The 25,163-nt window shown below is 33.6% G+C and overlaps 1 protein-coding gene across 1 annotated transcript; it reads left to right on the top strand.

Moving 5' to 3' along the window:
* The first annotated feature begins 7,065 nt into the window (after positions 1-7,065).
* On the top strand, positions 7,066-24,676 carry LOC139849524 (squalene synthase 1-like). The gene is made up of 10 exons (XM_071839172.1): positions 7,066-7,104; positions 7,391-7,531; positions 7,876-7,980; positions 21,946-22,092; positions 22,823-22,898; positions 23,794-23,882; positions 23,977-24,068; positions 24,165-24,242; positions 24,505-24,555; positions 24,625-24,676. The coding sequence occupies exons 1-10, from the start codon at positions 7,066-7,068 to the stop codon at positions 24,674-24,676; spliced, it is 870 nt and encodes a 289-aa protein (XP_071695273.1).
* The last annotated feature ends 487 nt before the right edge of the window (positions 24,677-25,163 follow it).

Genomic DNA, 25,163 nt, shown 5'->3' with positions numbered 1-25,163 from the left:
CGTCACGTCATCATCCTTTGGCAATAATAAAAATCACATTACCTTTCGTAATTATTTTCGTATATAATGATACCTTTTTGGCACTTTGACAATTAAAGATATATACGCTTTTTATTTTGATTGAAATCTCTGATTGAATTTATATTGAAACTTAGTGTAACTTATCATTTCGACTTATGTGTGATACGAGTCCGATTGTGAATTAATATTCCAATTTAGGTGATTGTAAGTACATCACCAGTTTGATTTGGATACTCAATATTCACAATCAAACTCTTAATACATTGTTATTTGGACCCGTATTTCACATAAATATCAATTTAAATTCAATAAGAGGATTTCGATCATAATTATAAATATATAATTGCTTAATGGTCCAAGATCCTAAAAACGTAACAAAATAACGAAGAAACGTACTGTAATTTTTAAAATTGCCAAAAAAGGAAGATAATGTGGCTTCTTCGTGGCATATACATGACGATTTTGTGGGGGCCAATTGAAAATTATTATCCCAATTTGACAAAATTTTAAATTGTAATCCTTTTTGAATAATAACTGAAATACACGTTACCTTTTTGAGAATCTGAAAAAGTGATATTATCTTTCTTGACAATATAAGTAACCTTGGGCCATTTTCCCGATATTTAATGATATTTCTAATTCAGATTTCAGTTTAACAAAATTCTAAAAAAAAAAAAAAGTTAAATTGAAAACCGAATTCAATTCCGTCTTGACTTTTCCCAATTTTCATTCAATATGTTTTTTAGTTTAAGCGGTTTATAACAAAATATTGAACACCTCTTACACCCGAACACGGACTTACACAAATAAAGAGAAGTACTCTCGGTTATTTCAAAAAATTATCTCTTGATCAATATACACACACACACACACACACACACATATATATATATATATATATATATATATATATATATATATATATATATATATATATATATATATATATATATATATATATATATATATATTACGATAACTTCATAATTTCACGATTACCTTCAAACTATCAAATTAAGTAAATTTGGTACTGTTCATTGTTTTTTTTTCATTTTACTTTTATTCTCTGGCGCAGATGAAATATGTAGAAATTCATTAACTGGATCAACAATTTTTTGGCACATATCCAACATCGTTCATCGTATTTGATCTTCTTCTCTTGCAATAATAGAATAGAAGCTTCTACAAAACATATCCACGAATTCTAAAAATTGAAATGGTTTTAATCGAAGACCAACAAAATACAAAGTCAGACCAATTCAATACGAAGCATATAACTAGCATAAAACAAACTGCAATAGGCACTAACAAGCCAAGTTGATACAACAAAAAAAAAAAAAAAAAACCAAAACTAAAATCTAAACCCATATACCAGAAGTACCCATAACCATTTTCAGTAAAAAAAAAAAAAGAACCATCAGGAGAACGCCAACAACCAATGCATCAGCAAAAATCATATAACGTCGTCTGCCTCGAAAACTTTTTCAAGCGCCCCAAATAGGATCTTATCTGCAAAAAAACCAGTCCCACCTGTGGCAGAACCCATATCACCGAACAAGGAGATCGTTGCCTAGTTCGACCCCGAAGACACAAACAAAAAAGAAAAGACCCAACAAGTAAACCATTGCAGAAAGCAACTAACCGGTGACCGAAACCCGCGACCATCCACCTTTTACCACCACTCATTAGCGACGGATATCCACTACCAACAAGGTTATAGACCCACCAGACCAACTTACGGGGTAAACCTGTGCAACTACCACTACCAGCAATCATCGGTGGCCGTCACCAACGACATGGTGACGCACCAAACACACAAGCACCAAATTAGCAAAAAATACAAGAGAGGAAAGGAGAAACCACCCACGAGAATTATGCAACTGGTGGTCAACACCATAATCCGCTCCTTGAACGATTTTTGGTGAAATCAAAAACCCAGCAAGGCTCTAGAATCGACTAGAGAAAAGATCTAACACCGAATTAACCCTCCGGAACCAAAAGGATAAGAAACAAAGCTGTCAGAAAACCCGTTACAATAGAAAGAGGGGTTCGAAGCAACTATGGACAGAGCCACCACGAGAATGGCCGTTAAGATAGGCCATGTTCGCCACAAAACAGTCCACACCTGCCGGAGTGGTAAAAATACCCGATATACCATAGCCATACTCAGCACGAGAATGGTGGTGGATAAGGGATATGATCGTCGGATATGCTCTCTTCCACCTTAGAGAGAATGAAACGGATCTAAGCGAGAGAACATGGAGAAGGAAGGAGCAAGATACTTAAAAGTGAAAAGGTAGAGGAAGGAGGTGAAAACTGAAACTTTGGCGAATTGCAAGAAGCCGGTGGCACTGAACCATATATAGAGTCTCCGTTGTAAAGGAAGGGAGCAGGTGGTGTTTTTGATTTATAAAAAGAAGCTTAGAGTTGTTTTTTAGCTAATGTGGATGATATATTAGTTAGGGGTGAGCAAAAAACCGCATTAACCGACCATTTTTTTTATATATAGAAAGCGGAAGACTTGATTGTTAGAATCAAAACAAATACCAAAAGTATCCAGATTAAAATTTATAAAAGGACACAATTCAAAGTTAATCCATAATTATTACAAACCCTTATTAAATCTATCATTACACAAAACGGTGTTACATGACATCAGTAACTTACTCTAGTCACAGCGAAGTAAGAAAACATCAGAGTTGGGTCTTGTCAAACATGTATTCCAAACCATCTGTAACACCCATCCAACTAGCAGTATCTAACCTGCAGGGGAGTAAATGTGGGGGTGGGGTGGGGGGTTAGCCCACCGTTAAGTGAATGGATAATATCTAACAGACATAGCTTAAGCATCACACAAGCTATACCCTACACATTATACACATGCTAACCACCAACTAGCATACAAATAAAGACAATACGAGGATTGACGGCTTTTACGAGCATACGACACCTAGTGTCTACTGATAGTCCTTTCCTGCTGAATCAAAACACAGAAAACAAAAATGAACCTAACCTCCTCGGCCTGGTTGACCTCATACAGACTCTAACCTTCTCGGGCCTAGTTATGAGTCCCCAGCCTCCTCTGGCCTGGCTGGTGCCAAACATAGTGCGCACATAATATCACATAATCACGATAAGCATGCAATCATCTAACTAGAATGACAACCATCATCTAAACATGACAATATCACTAAATCGAAGCATGGTAAAAGAATTAATCACAGTAGCATGGCATGCTAATTAAACTCTATCCGGAGATAGACCTACTCACCAATTACCAGCTACAGCTCAGTTATCTAACTTTGAGCTTCCTCCTGTTCTTATCTCCTGAGAATAATATAAACCAAGTCAGTAAGTGTTCTAATAAAATTAGACACACGGACAACATAATAGATAGTACACAACACTTAGTAAAATTTTCACTGCCAAAGTCCTTCTACCGACTGTCCAAGATAAACGGTTGACCGTTGCCACACCAACGGGTGAGGGTCTAACCTACCGGCCAAACTTCTAATAAAAATTCACAATCCGAAGGACTTCCACCATCGGTGGATGGTCAATGACCATCGGCCGGTTGTCAATCACCATCGATCGAAAGTCAACGACCATCGATCGAAGGTAGTTCATCAGCTGCAGCAGCAGCAAAGTGACGTGTTTCGAGTAAAAATCACCAAATCTCGATCTTGGACCTGTTTTTGACTTCAAAACCGACCATTTCTTGTACACAAAACATTTAGAAACATAAACCCACAAGTTTTGAACCAAAACAACACCAATTTGAGCACTTTTACACCAAAATCACTTTTAACAAAAACCTAACCAAAACACCCAATTTGACACTGATTTGGACATGAAATTCAACAAATCTTACCTTGATAGATTCACAACGACATAAGGAATCAATTTCTTAACACAATTCAAGAACTAAATTGATATTGAGTGATTAGGGTTAGAGAGATGAAAAAGTTAGGTGCGTGAAGTGATTTGAGAATTTTCTGGAAAATGAGAGAAAGGTTCAAATAATAGACACTTATTTGGGTTAAAACCCCATACCCTACAATACACGAGTATTTACCAGTTATCTGATATCTTTCATACCTCGTTAGGCAGCTCTAATAGAGTCTAAATTAAATAAACAAACATGTCTTGTGACCCCTGTCACAAACTGGTCTCAACCAAATAATAAAATAACACTAAACATATAATTAAAATAAAAGCACTTAAGATAAAACTAAAATCCTAAGGGCAATATAGTCCACTTATAACTAGCTCGAATTTCAGTCTATTACAAATCCACCCCCTTAAAGAGATTCTGTCCTCGGAATCTGGTCTAAGTCAAACAAATGAGGGTAATGAGTCTTCATCAACTCTTCTATCTCCTACATAAGGTTAGATCCAAACTGTGCTTCCACTCTATCAACACCATTGGAATATGTTTTCTTTCTCAGCTTAGTTATTTTACGATCGAATATCCGAATCGGCTTTTTCACTAACTTCTTATTCAAATCAACCTTTAAATCTTTCAATGGTAAAAGTTGTGTTTCATCATCTACCTTACACTTTCATAGATAACACACATTGAAAGTATTTTGAATACCGGCTAATTCTGGCGGAAGATCCAAAACCACGTTCTGATCATTCAAAATCTCACTGATCGGAAACGACCTAATAAACGTAGGCGAAAGCATGCCACGTTTACCGAATCTGATAACTCCTTTTCATGGTGAAACTTTCAGATAAACACGATCCCCCACACTGAAGGTTACCGGACGTCTACGCGGATCAACATACATTTTCTGCCTGCCGCTAGCGGCTTTCAACTTTTCTTTCGCAATAGCAACTTTTTCGGCTATCATTTGAACAATTTCAGGACGTGTAAAGTGTTTCTCCCCGGCTTCTAACCAATAAGTCGGAGTTCTGCAATGACGACCGTACAATAATTCATAAGGCGGCATCCCTATACTCGAATGATATGAGTTGCTATACGCGAATTCAAACAACAATAGATGTTTATCCCACGACCCATTGTATTCTAGCACACAAGCCCTTAACATATCCTCTAAGGTTTGTGTGGTTCTTTCACTTTGACCGTTTGTTTGAGGATGATAAGCTGTACTCAAATTCACACGTGTAGCCAAATTCTGTTGTAGACTGCTCTAGATGTTTGACACAAATCTAGAATCTCTGTCTGACACAATCGATAACGGCACACCATGTCGACTGACTATTTCTTTCACTTACAGCTCGGCGAGTTTACTTAATGACACTGTTTCACGGGTAGCTAGAAAGTGAGCACTTTTGGTCACACGGTCAACTATTATCCAAATCATGTCTTGTCTTTTCTGAGTTCTAGGTAATTTTGTCACAAAATCCATCGTAATATGTTCCCATTTTCACTCGAGAATTTCTAATTGGCGTAATGACCCATACGGTTTCTGATGTTCTGCTTTCACTTGTGCACAAATATGACATTTTTCAACAAAATGAGCGACGTCTGTTTTTATAGTAGGCCACCAATACACATATTTCAAGTCATGATACATGATACATTTTATTTCTGCCTGGATGTAATGTCAGTCTGGATTTATGCGCTTCTGTCAACATCAAATCCCTCAAGTCTACAAGCATATTCACCCAAAGATGGTCATGAGAGGTCTTAAGTCCTCGTGAGTCATCAGTTAGGTCAAATTTACGTTTAGTCATAAGTTCAGATTTAGCATGTTCATCCTCCAAAGCAACGGCTTGAACAGTTTTCAATTGGTCGATTAAATCAGAAGTTATACTCAAACGCAGAAATTTCACATTCTCACTAGACTTTTTACGACTTAACGCATCTGCAACTACATTTGCTTTACCCGGATGGTATTTAATTTTACAATCATAATCTTTAATCAATTCTTGCCACCGTCTCTGATGCATATTCAGTTCATTCTGTGAGAAGATATACTTCAAACTCTTGTGATCTGTACATATAACACAATGGGTTCCATGCAATTAGTGTCTCCACAGTTTCAAAGCAAACACTACTGCAGCCATTTCAAGATCATGCACTAGGTAAATCTTCTCATGAATTTTCAACTGACGCGAGGCGTAGGCAATTACTATGTCCCTCTGCATTAATACACAACCTAACCCGACTAATGAAGCATCATAGTATACCACAAAATCATTTAAACCCTCTTGTAATGCTAACACTGGTGCCTGACACAACAACTTTTTCAACGTTTGAAAAGCCTTTTCTTGTTTATTACTCCATCGAAAGGCTACGTCTTTTCGAGTCAACTTAGTCAACGGACCCGCTATTTTCGAGAAATCTTTGATATGTTTGCTTAGTCAACTTAGTCAACAGAGTCCTCGGGTAATTCCAATTCATTGCCGCTTCTATTTTAGATGGATCCACTCCTCGACACCGATAACATGACCCAAAAACTGAACTTCTCTTAACCAGAACTCACACTTTGAAAATTTAGCAAACAACTGTTGACGTTTCAACAGATCCAAAACCTATCTCAAATGTTCCACATGTTCAGCCTATGTCTTGTAATACACCAGTATGTCGTCTATAAACATAATCACAAACTTGTCTAAAAAGGGATGACACATTCTATTCATCAAATCCATGAAGATTGTCAGCGCATTCGTCAACCCAAACGGTATGAAAAAAAAACTCGTAATGACCATACCTCGTTCTGAATGCTATTTTCGGTATATCTGATTCAGCAACACGAAACTGATGATACCCAGACCTTAGGTCTATCTTTGAGAAATACGAAGCACCCTGTAACTGATCAAACAAATCGTCTATTCGAGGTAACAGATACTTATTCTTCATTGTTCTTTTGTTCAACTTGCAATAATCGATACACATACGCATTGTACCATATTCTTTTTAACAAACAATACCGGAGCACCCCACGGTGAAGAACTCGGTATAAATCCACGATCTAACAATTCTTGAATCTGAGACATCATCTCACGAATCTCAGACGGAGCTAAACGGTACGGAGCTTTCGCAATGAGCTCAATCAAGGGAGAAGCAAAAAAATGAAGAGGGGAAGCAGCGTGACGAAACATTCATCATATGTGTGATAAATATTATTACGCTGGTGATGAGTGATATTAAGTTGTTTCTCCTATTCCCTCTTTCTCCCGGATCACTCCACACATTTCATTTTTGGTAATGGGTAATTATCCGGTGAATTTATTTAATAAAAATATATACAGATAAAGTACAAGAAAGCTAAACAATAGAAACGCCTAGCCAAGACAATCCGTCAAAAAAGGCACAATCTAACAAAAAAAAAAAAGTTAATGGATATGCAAAGTAATCTTATATATCATTTGCCATCGTTGTAAACTATATCTACAGATTGAGACAATTAATGACGATGAGTATTGCTACGCGGTCAGTTCAATTTTTGTTGAGGCGTTTGCAAAACTCTTTCACATCTCTGGCGAAGAAATGTTGTTTCCAGATACTCTCACAACTCCATTTGGATTATTTCTTCAGGTAACATTTTAGACATAGTCGTCTAGGTAACATGTGCAAAGCTATATAATAATAAATTCATTTATATTTTTTTCATAATCAAATCATAAAAATTCATTTATCATATAATATAATAGTAGATTGATTTCTTTTCTATTGATGATTTTTTAGTACTATATATCTTTTTATATCTAATACAAAGTTAACGTTTATATAGGTCCATATTTTATGTCTCTAACATGACCAATAAAATACTAAGACGACACTGATTTTTAATATTTAACAAGATTAACTTAACTTTTCACATTATTATAAGAAAATATTATTTACTTCATCAATAATGTATCATTTATGCATTAATGTAGCAAGGAGACGTCATTAGAGATTTTTGGTTGGACATAAATGAAACCCCCAAATCACTCATATTTTGGCCAGATGAGATCTGGAGTAAATATGCTAATAATCTCAAGGTACTACTTTTTTTCATGATATTATAACCTGGTTGTTGGTTAATTACTGATAAGGCTAAAAAGGAACATATATTTCATAGCATTATCCCCCAAGAAAGACAAGATTTTAGTTGCAATTGTTCCATTTTCAAGTAATATTCGTTTATATTAAATAAGTGCGAAGACAAAAGGCGAAAACGACGAATTGAAGACACAAAGGTCCAAAAAGCTCAAAAGTACAACATACAATTAAAAAGGTTCAAATTATTGATGAGGAACGTCTAAAAATGACAAGAGTACAAGTTACAAAACGCAAAGTACACGATATAAAATAGTACGCAAGGACGTTCGAAAATCCGGAACCGGGACATGAGTCAACTCTCAACGCTCGACGCAACGGTGTAAAAATTACGAGTCAACTATGCACAAGAATAAAATATAATATTTAAATAATTCATAATAAGAATAATAATAAATAATAAAAAGTTGTTAATTGAGCATAGTTAAGGGGTCATAAGTGAAAGTTTGAATTCAAAATTCGTCTTTTAATATCGATTATAGATCTATTCCAAATTCTCTCTTTCTATCTTTCTGTAAACATATTTATATATATTTGTTATAATTCAGTAGGCTTATAACTACCTTTAGTGGTTTGATTCTTGATGTTATAATTCAGTAGGCTTATAACTACCTTTAGTGGTTTGATTCTTGATTTAGAATACTAATAATGAAGTGTAAGAACAAAGATGATAATGGAGAGAAAGAAAGAAACACTTTGTAAGTGTGAGAAATGGTGCAAGTTTAATGCTTGCATTCATGAGTATTTATAGCCTAAAATCTCAATATAAAAATACATACTTTGTGTACCAAAATTGACTATATGTATACACCAAAATTGACTATCCATATCTATATTATTATTATTATTATAACACTCCCCCTTGGATAGCAATTTTATTTTGTTGAAGATCAACTATAAATTACTGCCTCGTTAAAAACCTTGCTAAAGAAAACCCAGTGGGAAAAAAACTTTAGCTAAGGGAAAAAGAGTGCAGCATGGAGTTGACTCCCCCTCAAGTAGACATCGCTTCAGCTGTTACATCATTTGAACATGTCTCATGCCAATGTTATGAACGTGTGTTCTGAAAATAGCAGTTGGAAGTGCTTTCGTGAAAAGATCAGCAGAGTTTTTGCTAGATTGCACATATCTCATTTCAATCTGGTTGTCCTTAATGAGATTTTGAGTGTATGAGAAGAATCTAGGTGGTATGTGTTTTGTTCGGTCACTTTTGATATACCCTTCTTTCATCTGTGCTATGCAAGCTGCATTATCTTCATAGATAGTTGTTGGACTTTTATCGCGTTCTAGTCCACAAGAATCAGTAATGAGTTGTGTCATTGATCTCAACCAAAAACATTCTCGAGTAGCTTCATGTAATGCAATCACTTCGGCATGATTTGACGATGTAGCAACAAGTGTTTGTTTTTTAGAACGCCATGATATTGCAGTACCTCCATTTAGGAATACATATCCAGTTTGAGATTTAGCTTTATGTGGATCAGATAAATAACCTGCATCTGCATAACCAACCAAATCTTGTTTTGATTCGTTAGAATAAAATAATCCTAAATCAGTAGTTCCTCGAAGGTATCGAAATATGTGTTTGATCCCATTCCAGTGTCTTTTGGTAGGAGCAGAGCTGAACCTTGCCAACAAATTAACTGCAAAAGAAATGTCAGGTCTTGTACAATTTGTAAGATACATAAGAGCTCCAATTGCACTAAGATATGGTACTTCTGGTCCAAGAATGTCTTCTTGATCTTCACATGGACGAAATGGATCAGCTTCAACATTGAGTGATCTAACAACCATAGGAGTACTTAATGGTTTTGCCTTGTCCATATTGAAACGTTTCAAAATCTTTTCAGTATATGTTGTTTGATGTACAAGTAAACCATTAGGCATATGCTCAATTTGTAAACCAAGGCAATACTTGGTTTTTCCGAGATCTTTCATTTCAAATTCTTTCTTTAGAAGTTGAATGGCTTCATGGATCTCTTTATTTGTACCTATGATGTTAAGATCATCAACATAAACAGCTATGATCACATATCCGGATGTTGTTTTCTTAATGAAAACACAAGGGCAAGTAAGATTATTTGTATACCCTTTGCTTATCAAGTAATCACTTAATCGGTTATACCACATACGTCCCGATTGTTTTAACCCATATAAAGATCTTTGTAATTTAATCGAATACATTTCTTTGGGTTTTGCATTTGATGCTTCTGGTACCTTAAATCCTTCAGGTATCTTCATATATATATCACTATCAAGTGATCCATATAGATAAGCAGTCACAACATCCATGAGATGCATTTCTAAATTTTTAGAAACTGCCAGACTGATTAAGTACCTAAAAGTAATTGCATCCATAACAGGAGAATAAGTTTCTTCATAATCAATTCCCGGTCTTTGAGAAAAACCTTGAGCTACAAGTCTAGCTTTATACCTTGTAACTTCATTTTTCTCATTTCTTTTTCGGACAAAAATCCATCTGTATCCTACAGGTTTCACATCTTTAGGAGTGAGAATGATGGATCCGAAAACTTTTCTTTTATTGAGTGATTCTAATTCAGCTCGTATTGCTTCTTTCCATTGAGCCCAATCATGTCTATTTTGACATTCAACCATAGATGTTGGTTCTGGATCATCATCATTATTCATGATGTCATATGCAACATTAAATGAAAATTTCTCATCAAGATTTTTCATTTCATTTCGGTTCCATAATATTTTTGAATATGCATAATTGATTGCAATTTCTGTATTGACATCATCAATCTCCTCTGCAGTAGGAGTACTGATTTGTGGTTCTTCTTGAACACTTTCTTTTACTTCATTATCAGCTGATTTTCTTTTTCGAGGATTTTTATCCTTTGAACCGATTGGTCTTCCACGTTTCTGACGTGGCAAAGATTCATGAGTGACGTTATTGCCAGCTTTTGGAATTTCAATTCGAGCTGGAGTATTTACTGCTGGTATATATGATTTTGTCACCGTTTTTGTATCTGTAAATGCATCAGGCAATTGATTTGCAAGTTCTTGTATATGCATTATCTTTTGAACTTCTGTCTCGCATTCTTTTGTGCGAGGATCAAGATACTTTAATTGAGGTTCACACCATGAAACATCATTTTCTTTATTTTTCATTTCTCCCCCTAATCTAGGGAACAATGTTTCATTAAAATGACAATCAGCAAAACGTGCTGTAAAAACGTCACCTGTCATAGGTTCAATATACCTTAATATTGAAGATGTTTCATATCCAACATATATTCCCAACCTCCTTTGAGGACCCATTTTTGTACGTTGTGGTGTCGCAATTGGAACATACACTGCACAACCAAATGTTCTAAGATGGGAAATATTTGGCTCTTGACCAAAAGCAAGTTGTAGGGGGGAATATTTATGACTTGCACTTGGTCTGATGCGAATCAATGCAGCAGCATGTAAAATTGCATGACCCCATATAGATACAGGGAGTTTTGTTCTCATTATCAATGGTCTAGCGATTAACTGTAAACGTTTAATCAATGACTCGGCTAAACCATTTTGTGTATGCACATGAGCAACAGAATGTTCAACAACAATTCCTATAGACATGCAATAGTCATTAAATGCTTGAGATGTAAATTCACCAGCATTATCAAGTCTCACCCTTTTAATGGTGTAATCAGGAAAATGAGCTCTCAATTTAATAATTTGGGCAAGAAATTTTGCAAATGCCACATTACGGCTTGATAACAGACAAACATGAGACCATCTGCTAGATGCGTCTATTAGAACCATGAAATATCTAAATGGTCCACATGGTGGATGAATTGGTCCACATATATCACCTTGAATTCTTTCAAGAAACATTGGTGATTCTTTCTCAACCTTAAGTGGTGAGGGTCTAGTTATCAATTTTCCAAGAGAGCAAGATGTACATGGAACCATTGTATCATGATGGATTTTTCTATCCTTTAGTGGATGTCCATGAGTACATTCAATAATCCTTTTCATCATTGTTGATCCTGGATGGCCTAATCTGTTATGCCATAAACTGAATACACCAGGATCAATATATTTTTCGTTAACTACCATATGTATTTCTGGTACATTTATATGTGTATAATGTAATCCAGAACTAAGTCTTGGCAGTTTTTCAACCACATGACTCTTGTCAGTGATACTTAAATATTTCTCATTTTCTGTTGTCACTGACTGATAATCATACCCGTTAAGGTATATGTCGGAGAAACTCAATAAATTTCTGCTTGACTTGGGAGAAAATAAGGCATCATTTATTAAAAATTTTGTACCATTTGGTAGTATGAAATTTTCCTTTCCTATCCCTTTTATCAAGTTAGCAGGTCCTGATATTGTATGTATAGTTCCTTCCGTTGGTTTTAGATCAATAAAATATTTCTCGGATTTAAGTATAGTGTGTGTAGTTCCACTGTCTGCTATACAGAGATCTCCACCACTTGATTGATGTTGTATTCCAGCAAAATTCATATTGAACTTCATATATAAGAAATAAATAGTGAGTACATTAATATTACACAATATTTTAAACGCAAATAGATAGTACTGAAACATTTAGCAAACATAATGACAAAGACAGACGATATTAAATCGTTTATTTTTCAAAAAACACACAACTTAAACATTCAAGAAATCTTCATATAAATCAGATGGTTTCTCAGTGACTGTTGGATCAATATTATCCACAAAATTTACTTCCTTTTCTTTACCTTTCAGCGAATCCTGATACATCTTAACAAGATGTTTAGATGTTCGGCAAGTATTAGCCCAGTGGCCCATTCTACCACATCTGTAGCAAGATTCTTCAGAATTTTTAGAAGAATTTTCTTCAACATCTTGTTTAATGGGCTTGTTTTGTGGTTGATATTTATATTTTCGTGGATTACTATTTCTTTGACCACCACGGCCACGACCACGACCACGTCCACGCCCATTACCATTACCATAAGGATGGTTTCTACCATAGTTATGGCTTTTGGCATGATGATGGTGATGGTTATTATAACCACGACCTTGCCCGCGTCCTTGTCCCTGTTTATAATTATTTGCAGTATTTGCTTCAGGGATTGCAAGTGTACCAGTAGGACGGGATTGCTGATTTTTCATTAATAGCTCATCATTTTGCTCTGCAACTAAGAGATATGAATTAAGTTCAGGATATGTTTTGAACTTTAGCATTCTCAAATTTCTTTGCACTGTGATGTTTGCAGCATTCATTGTGGAGAAAGTTTTCTCCATCATGTCTGCATCACTAATTTCATGTCCACAGAATTTAAGTTGTGAACATGTATTATACAGAGCTGAGCTGTATTCATTTACTTTCTTAAAGTCTTGGAACCTTAATGTTCTCCATTGTTCCATTGCAGCTGGAAGTAAAATTTCTCTTTGATTATTGAATCTGCTTTTGAGACCTTCCCATAAAACATGGGGATCTTCTACAGTCACATAATTATTTTGTAAGCATTCATCAATATGTTGATGAATAAAGCAACATGCCGTAGCTTGTTCTTTTTCAGAACAAGTGTTGTTTTCATTTATGGTTTCAAGAATGCCCATTGATTTAAGATGCATTTTTACTTTTATAACCCATGGCATGTAGTTGTTTCCAGTTGATTCTAAAGGAGTAAATTTAAGCTTTTCCAGATTCGACATTTTCTATTATCAAAAATTAAAACAAACATCATGATAAATTAGAGTCAATTTATATTCATAAGTATATAAACATTAAACATAAATTTAATATAACATAAATGATAAGTAGGTGACAGTGTCGACCATGTGTAAGTAATCATAAATAAATGTTATATAACAAAAATATAAATATTAGTAAACATAAATGAAAATTTGGCGACAGTGTCGACCATATATTTTTTCAGGTGGTATAACCGACCTATATCATTCTGGTGGTATAACCGACCATATATCATTTTGGTGGTATAACCGACCATATATCATTTTGGTGGTATAACCGACCATATATCATTTTGGTGGCAGAGCCAACCATATTTAGTATTAAGATTATCGTGCTGATAACGTGTTATAATTCAGTAGGCTTATAACTACCTTTAGTGGTTTGATTCTTGATGTTATAATTCAGTAGGCTTATAACTACCTTTAGTGGTTTGATTCTTGATTTAGAATACTAATAATGAAGTGTAAGAACAAAGATGATAATGGAGAGAAAGAAAGAAACACTTTGTAAGTGTGAGAAATGGTGCAAGTTTAATGCTTGCATTCATGAGTATTTATAGCCTAAAATCTCAATATAAAAATACATACTTTGTGTACCAAAATTGACTATATGTATACACCAAAATTGACTATCCATATCTATATTATTATTATTATTATAACAATATTATAATTTTAATTTTAATTTTAGATAATAATAATAATGGTATGTTAGCGAATATTGTAAGAATTTAAGTCAGAACTCTGTCCGTGTAACACTACGCGATTAATCATCACTGTAAGCTATGTTCTTCCTTTTTAATTTAATGTCTCGTAACTAAGTTATTATTATGCTTATTTGAGCCGAAGTAATCGTGATGTTGGGCTAAAATATTAAAACGGGGTTATTGAATTTTGTACCATAATTAAGGTTTGGGCAAAAGACCGACACTTGTGAAAATTGGACTATTGACTATTAATAGATGGGGGGTATTGTCTAATTGAGTGACAACTCATTGGAGTCTGTCGAACCTATCTTCAAATTAATTAACCTAATAATTAATAATGATTATGGTTGTCCTATTTAGTGACGTTGTTCTATTATAATCATTTAATTAATTATTCGGGTTGGGTAATTGATTATTCAAACTGATCAAGTGGTAAATTAATATTCATATCTAATCAAAACAGGGGTGGATTACATACAGTGATAACTGGTGTAATTGTTGACAGAAGTGATAACTGCGTCACAGTTTAAATCCTTAATTAGTTGGAATATTTGACTTCGGGTATAAGGGTAATTTGACGAGGACACTCGCACTTTATATTTATGACCGATGGACTATTATGGACAAAAACCAGATAGGTATCAAATAAACCATGACAAAGGACAATTAACCCGAGTAACAATCAATTAAAATCAAAACGTTAAACATCATGATTACGGAAGTTTAAATAAGCATAATTCTTTTATTGTATTTCTCATCGTATCTTTATTTACTGCCATTTTATTACTCGCAATTTTATTTACTGTCATTTTATTTATTGTCATTATTTTACGCACTTTAATTATCGTCATTTATCTTTGCGCTTAAAATATAGAATCGACAAACCGGTCATTAAACGGTAAAACTCCCCTTTTATAATATATTACTACTTATATAATTATATATATTTTGTATAAATATAGTTGTTAAAAATATAGTAAGTATCACCAGCTCCCTGTGGAACGAACCGGACTTACTAAAAACTACACTACTCTACGATTAGGTACACTGCCTATAGTGTTGTAGCAAGGTTTAGGTATATCCCAATCCGTAAATTAATAAAACTTGTGTCATATTTTGTAGTATTTCCTAGTAAAAATAATACTATTTCGTACCCTCACGCTACATCATCAAGTTTTTGGCGCCGCTGCCGGGGAGCGCTAAAACGCTATATTTTTAATTATAATAATATTGAAATAAAATATAATAATATAATAATATTGAAATAGAATATAATAATATAATAATATTGAAATAGAATATAATAATATAATAATATTTTAGAATCATACGTAAATTTTAAAAAGTCGTATTTATTAAATACTTCAGGGGTATATTATGTAACTTATAATTAATAATTTCTATCATGTCGCTTTCATGTGAATAGTAAATTAATTAATTTATTTTCATTTACTATTCATGAATAGTAAATGAATTAAAAAAAAAAAGTTTTGAAAAAAAATTATAATTATAAAAAAATTATTAATTTGTAAAAAAAAATCGTTTTTTTAAGAAAAAAATCGTTTTTTAAAAAAAAAATCGTTTTTAAAAAAAAAAAATCGTTTTTTTTAAGAAAAAAAAATTTCGTTTTTTTTTAAAAAAAAAAAAAAAAATTTGTGTAAAAAAAAAATCGTTTTTTTTTAAAGAAAAAAAAATTCGTTTTAAAAAAAAATTGTAAAAAAAAAATCGTTTTTTTAAAAAAAAAAAAAAAAGTTTTAAAAAAAAATTTATATAACAAAAAAAAAATTTTTTTAAAAAAAAAAATTTAAAATCCTTAAAAAACGAAATAAAAAAAAATTAAAAAACAAGTTTTTTTTTTATTACCTTTAGATTTTTAGACTCTAGTTACAATTTTTAGTATTAAGTTTAGTTTTGCCATAGTTATTTTTATTTCTAGAATTTTTAGGTTTGCCGTAAAATCCCTTAAGTGCTTATTCCTTAGACTAAGATTTATGTGCTTTAGAATTTTGCGACGCCATTTTTCGCGCTACTTTCTTATTTTTATTTTTCGACGCCTATTTTTCGACCTTTTATTTTTCGACCTTTTTCGACGCGTTTTTTTTTTCTTTCTTATTTCTCGCTATTCTAGTTTTAGGATAAGATTTTTATTCTACTTCTTATCTAAATTTCTTAAAATTACGAAAATTTATTTTAAGTGGTTAAATTGATAGACATCAAAATTTTCTGGTTCGTAGTAATAGTTGGATTTGTACGTGGACCGGGTTATTGGAGCCAAACAGTACTCAATTATATTGAGACCAAACGAATCCTGCCCCTCTGCTATTCGAAACGTGGGCAAAATCAGAAAAGTCTATTAATTGGATAACTTATATAATTTTTCTTTCCTTTTAAAAACTAATAGGATATTCAGTGAATGCACCGAGTAAAACGTTCACCACCTTTCATACGTTCACCACCTATAACTCGATCAAGACATCTAGCCAATATTGTCGCCGTTGATTTTTCTTTAGAATCATCATCTAGTCGACCAAGAACTCCAACTCAAATTTCCGATAATCCATCTTTTGAACCCGACCTCACAATTGAGAATCCGGAGAATATTCAGGGACAATTCCAAGATCCAGAACCACTAATCATTCCTCCTGAACCACAAACCATTAAATCAGAATCTTCTAGTGATTCGTATTCAACAAATTCAATTATGGAAAATCTGGAACCTCTAAGTATGGAAGACCGAATGAGAGCCACACGCACGGGCCAAGGTCACGCCATTATTAAGCCAGACATTAATGCGCCAGATTATGAAATCAAAGGACAAATCCTACACATGGTAACTAATCAGTGCCAATATAGTGGTGCGCCGAAGGAAGATCCAAACGAACATCTTCGTACGTTTAATAGGATCTGTACACTATTTAAAATCCGAGAAGTTGAGGATGAACAGATCTATCTCATGTTGTTTCCCTGGACTTTAAAGGGAGAAGCCAAAGATTGGTTAGAATCGTTACCTGAAGGGGCGATTGACACATGGGATGTTTTAGTTGAGAAATTTCTTAAAAGATTCTTTCCGGCATCTAAAGCCGTGAGACTTCAAGGAGAAATTGTTAGGTTCACACAAAAGTCAAATGAAACTCTATATGAGGCGTGGACAAGATTTGGAAAGTTGTTGAGAGGATGTCCTCAACACGGTTTAGACACTTATCAAATAGTAAAAATATTCTACCAAGGTGTCAACGTTGCTACACGAAAAGACATCGACATAACAGCTGGTGGTTCCATTATGAAGAAAACCGCAACTGAAGCTTACAAAATTATTGATAACACAGCCTCCCACTCTCATGAGTGGCACCAAGAGAAAGATATATATTGTTCATCTAAAGCGGCTAGAGCCGATTCTAGCCATAACTTTGATTCCGTTTCCGCAAAAATAGATGCTTTCGAGAGACGAATGGAAAAGATGAATAAAGATATTCACGCAATACGAATCAGTTGTGAGCAATGCGGTGGACCACACTTAATGAAAGACTGTCACATTGAACAAACGATGGAACAACGTGAGAATGTTGTCTACATGAACCAAAGGCTGGAAAATAGTTATCAGAATAATTATCAACCGCCAAGGCCAAACTTCAATCGAAATCAAAACATTCTTTACAATCCAAAAGGACCCGACAATAACTCGTATAACCAACAAGATCCGAATAACCAACCAACTCAAAACAACACTGTCAATCAACAAAGACCTGGCTTGTATAAACCACCACAACAAACCGAAGAGAAAAAGTCAAATCTGGAAGAAGTGGTATTTAAGCTAGTTGAATCTCAAACACAATTTATTGAAACTCAAACTCAAACGAATGAGAGGTTTGATCAGTCATTTAGAACTCAACAAGCTTCTATTTTGAATCTAGAAAAACAAGTAGGTACTCTTGTTAGATTGATGAGTGAAAGGAAACAAGGAAAGCTACCGAGTAATACTGAAGTAAATCCTCGGAATGAAAATGTTAATATGGTTTCAACAAATTCTGAAAAACCAGCATCAGAAGATGGGAAGGTTTTAGATGAGAGTAACAATGAAGAAGTTACACCACCACCACCCGAGTATGTAAAGTCAGTGGTGGCACCATACAAACCACCCATCCCGTTTCCAAGAAAAGGAGTTGAGTATGAGCAAGTGATAGGTAATAAAGATTGTGATACCTCTGGAAAGAAGAAGAAGAAAAAGAATAAGAAAGTACAAGAAACAAAAGCCGTAGAAGTAAACCCGGTGAAGACAGTTCCACCAAAACCTCCTCCTAGGATAGGTGATCCGGGTGAATTTATTGTTCCTTGTCTACTTAGTGATTGTGTCATGTATGATGCACTAGCAGATTTAGGTACAAGTGTAAGTGTTATGCCTCTTTCATTATATAAGAGATTAGGAGTAGGTAAGTTAAGTCCAACGGATATGAGTGTTCGACTCTTTGATCAAACCATTAAACACCCAGTTGGAATTGTTGACAACCTACCCGTTCAAGTAGGCAATTTAACCTTTCTAGTCGAATTCATTGTCATTAACATAGAAGAGGACCCAAACATTCATCTAATTTTAGGTCGACCATTCTTAGCGTCCACCAAGGCGTTATTTGATGTAGGAAATGGTAGAATGACACTTGGTAGTGGTGACAAATCGATCACCTTTATGATTCGAAAGACTAAATCTCCACCAACCAAAACCGTTGAACCAGCAAAAACGATTGGTAAGAACCATGTTGTTTTACCAACTCCAACGGTAATACTTAGCAATAATGAAACGCCTAAGTGTGGGGAAAATGAAGTAACACCTAATGATGACATGATAACAAAGAACCCCGTTGTTGATACGAAATTAAATGATCCCGTTATTAATAGTTCAATGAAGAAACTTATTAAACGGATTCGCGATGCTAAAACCAAGGGGAACTTTAAGTTATGTAACCGGTTAGTATCCAATCTATCACCTAAAGAAAAGGAGAAACTAGTTGAAATTGTGGATATTACACAGGAATCCGACCAATGGCTTAAAGAAAAAGTCACGGATATGCAAGTTGATTATGGACCAAGAGAAATTAACGATGAAGTTAATCACAATTTTGACACCACGGCTACCTAAGTGTGAGGAGATTCAAATATTCTAAAAAGAAAATGCTGTTTGGAGTTAGTTGTTCTGTTCTCGTGTAGTTCCGAGAATGGAATCCGATTGGTCTTTTCCGCTAGCAGACACTAAAGAACTAGTTTTCTCCCTCCATTCTGAATTTTTGTTTTGTAGGTTTTTTTTATGAAATTAATATGCATTTTAATTTAAGTTTTTAAAAAACAAAATTTACTTTAATTCATTAAGTTGAAAAAATGATTTCTAAAATTCGTCGTGAGTTGAAGACTAGGTCATTAAGCCGAAATTACTTTACCCGAGGGCGGGGCGACAAATTTTGTTATCATTATTTTTAATTTTATTGATTTAAAGTATGCCAAAAATATTATACTTTATAAATTTTTGAAAAGTGGGGTTATAAACCAAACTTCAAAAATATATATATAAATATGTTTGTATTTTATCTTATGTACAAAACAGGGTAAAACAATGCACTTTCAAAGACTGTCATTAAAGTTCAGCAAAAGGTACTAATTTTGACGACAAGATGCAAAACAACAAATATGATATAACAAATGAAGGAATGAACGATGAGGCGCCATCTATCATTCGACGAGCTTTGTAATTACAAACTCGGTATTTTTAATCACTTTTCTACGCTAATCACCCTCATGAATTTAAATTATAGTCTGATTTCATGCAAATGAGGGCATTGCATGATCTTAAGTGTGGGGAAGGGTTATAAATTCTCTCAGGTTTATACTTGGTTTATTTGCCAAATTTTGTGAAAATTTGAAAAATTTTCAATTAAATGAAGTCAAAATCATGTTTATACATATTTATGAGTCAAAATCCGGAACCGGGACATGAGTCAACTCTCAACGCTCGACGCAACGGTGTAAAAATTACGAGTCAACTATGCACAAGAATAAAATATAATATTTAAATAATTCATAATAAGAATAATAATAAATAATAAAAAGTTGTTAATTGAGCATAGTTAAGGGGTCATAAGTGAAAGTTTGAATTCAAAATTCGTCTATAAAAGAACGAATATCGATTATAGATCTATTCCAAATTCTCTCTTTCTATCTTTCTGTAAACATATTTATATATATTATAATTTTAATTTTAATTTTAGATAATAATAATAATGGTATGTTAGCGAATATTGTAAGGATTTAAGTCAGAACTCTGTCCGTGTAACACTACGCGATTAATCATCACTGTAAGCTATGTTCTTCCTTTTTAATTTAATGTCTCGTAACTAAGTTATTATTATGATTATTTGAGCCGAAGTAATCGTGATGTTGGGCTAAAATATTAAGACGGGGTTATTGAATTTTGTACCATAATTAAGGTTTGGGCAAAAGACCGACACTTGTGGAAATTGGACTATTGACTATTAATAGATGGGGGGTATTGTCTAATTGAGTGACAACTCATTGGATTCTGTCGAACCTATCTTCAAATTAATTAACCTAATAATTAATAATGATTATGGTTGTCCTATTTAGTGACGTTGTCCTATTATAATCATTTAATTAATTATTCGGGTTGGGTAATTGATTATTCAAACTGATCAAGTGGGTAAATTAATATTCATATCTAATCAAAACAGGGGTGGATTACATACAGTGATAACTGGTGTAATTGTTGACAGAAGTGATAACTGCGTCACAGTTTAAATCCTTAATTAGTTGGAATATTTGACTTCGGGTATAAGGGTAATTTGACGAGGACACTCGCACTTTATATTTATGACCGATGGACTATTATGGACAAAAACCAGATAGGTATCAAATAAACCATGACAAAGGACAATTAACCCGAGTAACAATTAATTAAAATCAAAACGTTAAACATCATGATTACGGAAGTTTAAATAAGCATAATTCTTTTATTGTATTTCTCATCGTATCTTTATTTACTGTCATTTTATTACTCGCAATTTTATTTACTGTCATTTTATTTATTGTCATTATTTTACGCACTTTAATTATCGTCATTTATCTTTGCGCTTAAAATATAGAATCGACAAACCGGTCATTAAACGGTAAAACTCCCCTTTTATAATATATTACTACTTATATAATTATATATATTTTGTATAAATATAGTTGTTAAAAATATAGTAAGTATCACCAGCTCCCTGTGGAACGAACCGGACTTACTAAAAACTACACTACTCTACGATTAGGTACACTGCCTATAGTGTTGTAGCAAGGTTTAGGTATATCCCAATCCGTAAATTAATAAAACTTGTGTCATATTTTGTAGTATTTCCTAGTAAAGATAATACTATTTCGTACCCTCACGCTACATCATCAATTACAACTGCAATTACAATTGTAATGCTATATAATTTGAATGTTTCACTCTAGGATTTGACTTATGAAGAGAATTCGGAGAATGCGATTCGTTGTTTAAATGAGATGGTGACGAATGCTTTAGCATACGTTGGTGATTGTGTAGAATTTCTGTCTCGATTCCGTAATCCCTCGACATTCAGGTTTTTTGCCATTTTGCAGGTACAGTAAATACATTAATTGGTTGCGGTCAATTAACAATTGTTAAACAACAACAATACCTAATCCCACGAAAGTGAGGTAGAGGGTGGTAAAGTGTAGACAGTCTCTTTCCTATACTTTAGTGGCGGAGCCAGGAAATTTTTTTACCGGATACGAATTTTTTTTAAAAAACTTAGGGATTTTTTTGACAAAATATGGAGGTTTTGGGGCAAAATTTAAAGGTTTTTGAGCAAAATACGAAAGTTTTGGGGCAAAATACGAAGGTTTTGGGGCAAAAAATTCACCGAGGTCAAAATTGAAAAATGAAAAAAATTTATACTAAAAATTGCAAATCCACTGAGGGCGAGCGCTCCACCCTTCCCCTTCATAAGTCTGCTCCTACTATACCCTATAAACAAAAGGGAAGCAATTTCTCCATCCCGGGAAGAGAAATTGTTCTCTACCCTCGGTTAGAAAAAGTCATCTTCCCACTACTCAAGAGCGAGACTTGCTTCCAGATACCTGTGGCGGCTAGTAATATAAAATAAAAAAGAAAAAAAATATATAGTAAACCGAGTAACCGACCCTCTATAAGAATGGAAGAGTGATCTATTAAATACATAACTGGGAAGAAAAAAAAAATCTGTTCTTTTACACATTTTATTGTATATACATATCTACAAACTACTTAAAAAAATCTTACTCGCGTATTACTTCAACATTACGATCATGATGACCAATTCTTAATCAGGTTGTTACATTTGGAGATCTTGCTTTATGCTACAATAACATCCAGGTTTTTAGAACGGGAATAAAAACATCAGAAGGTAAGTTGTCTGGCTTTAATTTATGCTACTAATTTTTTTATATTTATTTAAGTAAAAAAATAAATTAGAATAAATTATAAGATTTACTTGGGATATAAATTTCTTCATACTCTATTTAATCTATTTTACAATATCTAAAGATCTATTTGATACTAACAATTTATCACACCTTAGCAAACGTTCCACGCATGTTGAACCCCAACACAAGACAAACAACCAGACTTACGTCTTTGCATTCCACGAACATCTATCAAAAAGTAGATCGCCCGTATACACAAATGCTCCATTTCTAATTCAAGTTGGTTATTATTATTAGAAAATAGGATGATTGTATTTAAATATGGCATATATATACACTTTTACACAATTTCCTTGCACGTTCATTTAAGAGATTACTACATGAGAATGCACATAACTTTAGCTCAAACCCTATACTAACATAACTTGAAAACTCAAATATATCGCTATTGATGTATTTTGCTTTTTTGGTTATGTGTTATATATATGTGGTATCTATACAAGTTGAAAAATGATTAAAAGTACTATTACACTAATTATCCTTTAGTTTACATTCAAAAAAATATGTTTTAGTATAGAAAATATATCCTCGTTCGTAAAATAGACTAGTCTTCTCTCTATAGAATATCGCGATCGGTTTAAATTACCTGAAAACTACGTCGCTTTATGTGACCACATGTTGGCCTTACTAGTCCACCAGGATCTATGTAAGACATTGATCAGACGTCTTTTATTATGGTGTGGGCGACCTACTAATTAATAAGGGCGTCCTTAAAAGTCCTAATATATCTAAATTGAATCTTCCATCTATAATTCATACAACTTTTTCCGAAAAGGCAAATTTATTTGTATATATTAACAAATTAATATTGTACAGGTCTTATGGCAAAAGTGTTTGTTCAGACTAAAACTATGGAAGATGTCTACGGGGCTTTATATGATTTTTCTTCCATCCTTAGGTCCAAGGTATTAAATTTATTTTTCTGCTAAGTTATATACTCCGTAATATGTAGGGAATCTAAAGGGCCATAATGTGTAGCGTATGTGTTAATTCTTATAGGTTGATATGAATGATCCGAATGCCGAAACAACAATTAGCAGGATAGAAGCAGTTCAGAAACTTTGCAGGGACTCGGGAACCTTAATCAAATGGTATGTCAATGTTAATACAAAATGTTTGATTAATTTTGTTAATATTCTCTATTACCATGATATTTGTGTATTTCATTGTTCTCTTTCTATGATCAGGAAATCTTACATTATTCAGAGTCAGTCAAGCCACAACCAAGCTTTGGTAACGCTTTTCTTCTTTGATATTGTACACTTGTATCTATGTGTAAAAAGGGCATACTAATACTATTTACTACTCAACTCTAATTTAAGAAAAAGTTTAACTTACACCACTGTCGTTAAATAAGTTGTTGTGGATTCTCATCATATATATGTGTGCGCGCTCAAAATAGATGTATAATTAGTATTAATTATTTAATTAGTTTGTACCAAGTACGAGTATTGTTTTTTATAACGAAACTGTCACCTATCAACAACATACCTGGCCCTGATGATCATTCAAATCGATTTGTTACAGTCACAATCCTTTACGCACGGGGATCCCTCAATCGACGACTGAACATAATTGGTAAGTTTATATATCTCAAAAACTACTAATTAAACTATATTTATATGTTAAACATATTCTCCCGTGCAGGTTCAACATCCTCAGAAACAAAATTATCGACTCATATATCGAGCATTACTAATGTGACGAACAAGTAATAAAAATACTTCGTGTGAAATGTAAACTTCAAAATTGATGAATTCGTGTATATCTGATGTACATGTATATGAACAGCGTGTGTGGTTTGTCTTATGTATGAATAAGATGGTGATGATACGATGATAACATGAAGATCTGGAGATATTGGTTATGGAGATGATTATTTGGTTTTTGAAACGGCAAATAATAACCCCACAAAGGTATATAATATAATCTCAGGTTCGGCCGTGGATTCACATATATCAAAGCCCAACCATGTTATATCGCGTGTTTTATCGTCTACATTATCTTGGTTCGTTTATTCATATTATTATTTACATTTGTTTTTGTTTGATCCTCAACCATCAAGTCATCAACATGCCCTGATAGTTAACGTCACTGAGACAAAACATCAAACACTTGATGTGCAATAATAACTATTTGTTCATCTAAACCCGAATAGTTGACCCGGATCGCTAAAACTATATTTC

The sequence above is a fragment of the Rutidosis leptorrhynchoides genome, chromosome 5 (assembly GCF_046630445.1).
Source record: "Rutidosis leptorrhynchoides isolate AG116_Rl617_1_P2 chromosome 5, CSIRO_AGI_Rlap_v1, whole genome shotgun sequence".
In the NCBI taxonomy this organism is placed as follows: Eukaryota; Viridiplantae; Streptophyta; class Magnoliopsida; order Asterales; family Asteraceae; genus Rutidosis; species Rutidosis leptorrhynchoides.
Note: the sequence above shows the minus strand (reverse complement) of the source record. Positions and strands in the feature narration are given on the sequence as shown.